At 40.7% G+C, this 1,749-nt stretch overlaps 1 protein-coding gene across 1 annotated transcript; it reads right to left on the bottom strand.

Moving 5' to 3' along the window:
- Positions 1 to 451: 451 nt before the first annotated feature.
- Positions 452 to 1,327, bottom strand: LOC121303608 (myosin light chain 4-like). Its single transcript, XM_041234395.1, has one exon. The coding sequence runs from the start codon at positions 1,279 to 1,281 to the stop codon at positions 661 to 663; it is 621 nt and encodes a 206-aa protein (XP_041090329.1). The 5' UTR covers positions 1,282 to 1,327; the 3' UTR covers positions 452 to 660.
- Positions 1,328 to 1,749: the final 422 nt, after the last annotated feature.

Raw genomic sequence — 1,749 nt, 5'->3', positions numbered from 1 at the left:
CACAATGTCGTATTTGCATTCATTGGGAGAAACGTTAGAATTTCAGCAGCTACCTAAAAGAGACATACACCTTTGAAATTTCATCTTGTCAGTATCGAGGCAGATTTCAAAGCAAGTACAGCAGTTTTACTAGGAACATTTTAGTTTTAAATAAAGCACTGGTTATTTTTCTGAAGCTAAAGGAGGCTAAAGAAGCAAGCTGCATGAATGCATTTTGTTTAAAATAAAACAAAAACAAGCACCATATCACTATGTCAAAGGAAGTATGGCAGTTTTACTATGGCATTTAAGTCTGTGTTTCTGCTACAATGGAAACAAATCTAGCCTTTTTCCAGTTAAAGTACCGTTTTAAAGACTTTAGAACCATAATATGTGTATGTATGTATGTGTATATATATAACCCGTTTACCATCTGTTTTGTTTAATTAAACAAATAGGCAACAAGGGGACAAGTTTTTAAATACATTTATGAGTCATTTTATACAAAACAGCAGGGCAAAAATGCAGACCACAAGGCCATCTTTGGTTCTAAATGTTGTTAATAAAAGCTCAGGATCTGGGAAAAGTAAAGATGAAACAAATAGAAATAGGTTTCAATAAAGTCTTTCAGGTTGTTTTCTTTCAGCTTGGTCACAGGCAAAGTCCTTTGTAAAGGTTCTTTCAACCAGCCAAGAGGTGTTTGATGAAGGATTCGTAGTTAACACAGCCATTGACATCCTCATGACCAGCCATAAGCTGGTCCACCTCTTCTTCTGTCATCCTCTCCCCACGAGTGGCAAGCACATGGCGGAGCTCTGCGCCCATAATGGTGCCATTGCCTTCTTTGTCAAAGACACGAAGACCCTCAACAAAGTCTTCATAGTTACCGTGCTGCTTGGACCTGGAGATGTGCTGCAGCATGGGGAGGAAGGTCTCGAAATCCATCATTTTCCTGTTCATCTCTTCTGGTTTGGGTTTGCCGAGCACTTTCAACACCTCAGCGTTGGTTGGGTTCTGTCCCAGAGCGCGCAGGACGTCGCCACACTGAGAGTAGGAGATTTTTAACTCGCCAGTGGGGGTTCGGTCAAACAGGCTGAAGGCCTCCTTGAACTCCTCGATCTGATCGGTAGTGTATTCAATTGTGATGCTCTTGGGGTCGAACTCAGGCTCCTTTGGTGCTTCAGGTTCTGGCTGTAGAGCAGCAGCAGCAGCAGCAGGAGGAGCATCAGGTTTGGATGCCTCCTTCTTGGGTTCAACCTTCTTGGATTCAATCTTCTTGGGTTCTGGCTTCTTGGGAGCCATGGTGCTGAGATCTCTTCCAAGGAATTTGCACAAATGACTTGGTACAGAAAGCTGCAAGACACAAAGGACTGAACTGCTTTCCTCACCTTTTATACCCACTCCATCCTGACACCAGAGGGTGCATACCAGCTGAACAAGCAATGTTACTTACTATAAAAGGAAGAACCTTTAAATAGCATTTACCATCACTTGATAATTGTCTAGTGTTATCAACTCCTAATACCTAGTTGGCATTCCCCTGAAATGGCAGTAGCATTTCAGTAATTCAGAAACGGAATGCTGTTGAGTTTAGATCACTAAAGTATCATCCAAAACATTTTCGCTTTCCTGTTTTGGACGATATTTTAATTTGCTGTACACATGGGGTTTGTAAGAATATCCTTTTATAAAGATTTTTGTAATATCGTGATTCCACCCGTTTAATGTTTATATTTCTTTATTTATTCAGTCATTCATCTATTCAAAAGT

The sequence above is a fragment of the Polyodon spathula genome, chromosome 34 (assembly GCF_017654505.1).
Source record: "Polyodon spathula isolate WHYD16114869_AA chromosome 34, ASM1765450v1, whole genome shotgun sequence".
Classification (NCBI taxonomy): Eukaryota; Metazoa; Chordata; class Actinopteri; order Acipenseriformes; family Polyodontidae; genus Polyodon; species Polyodon spathula.
This window is presented reverse-complemented; position numbering and strand designations above follow the sequence as displayed.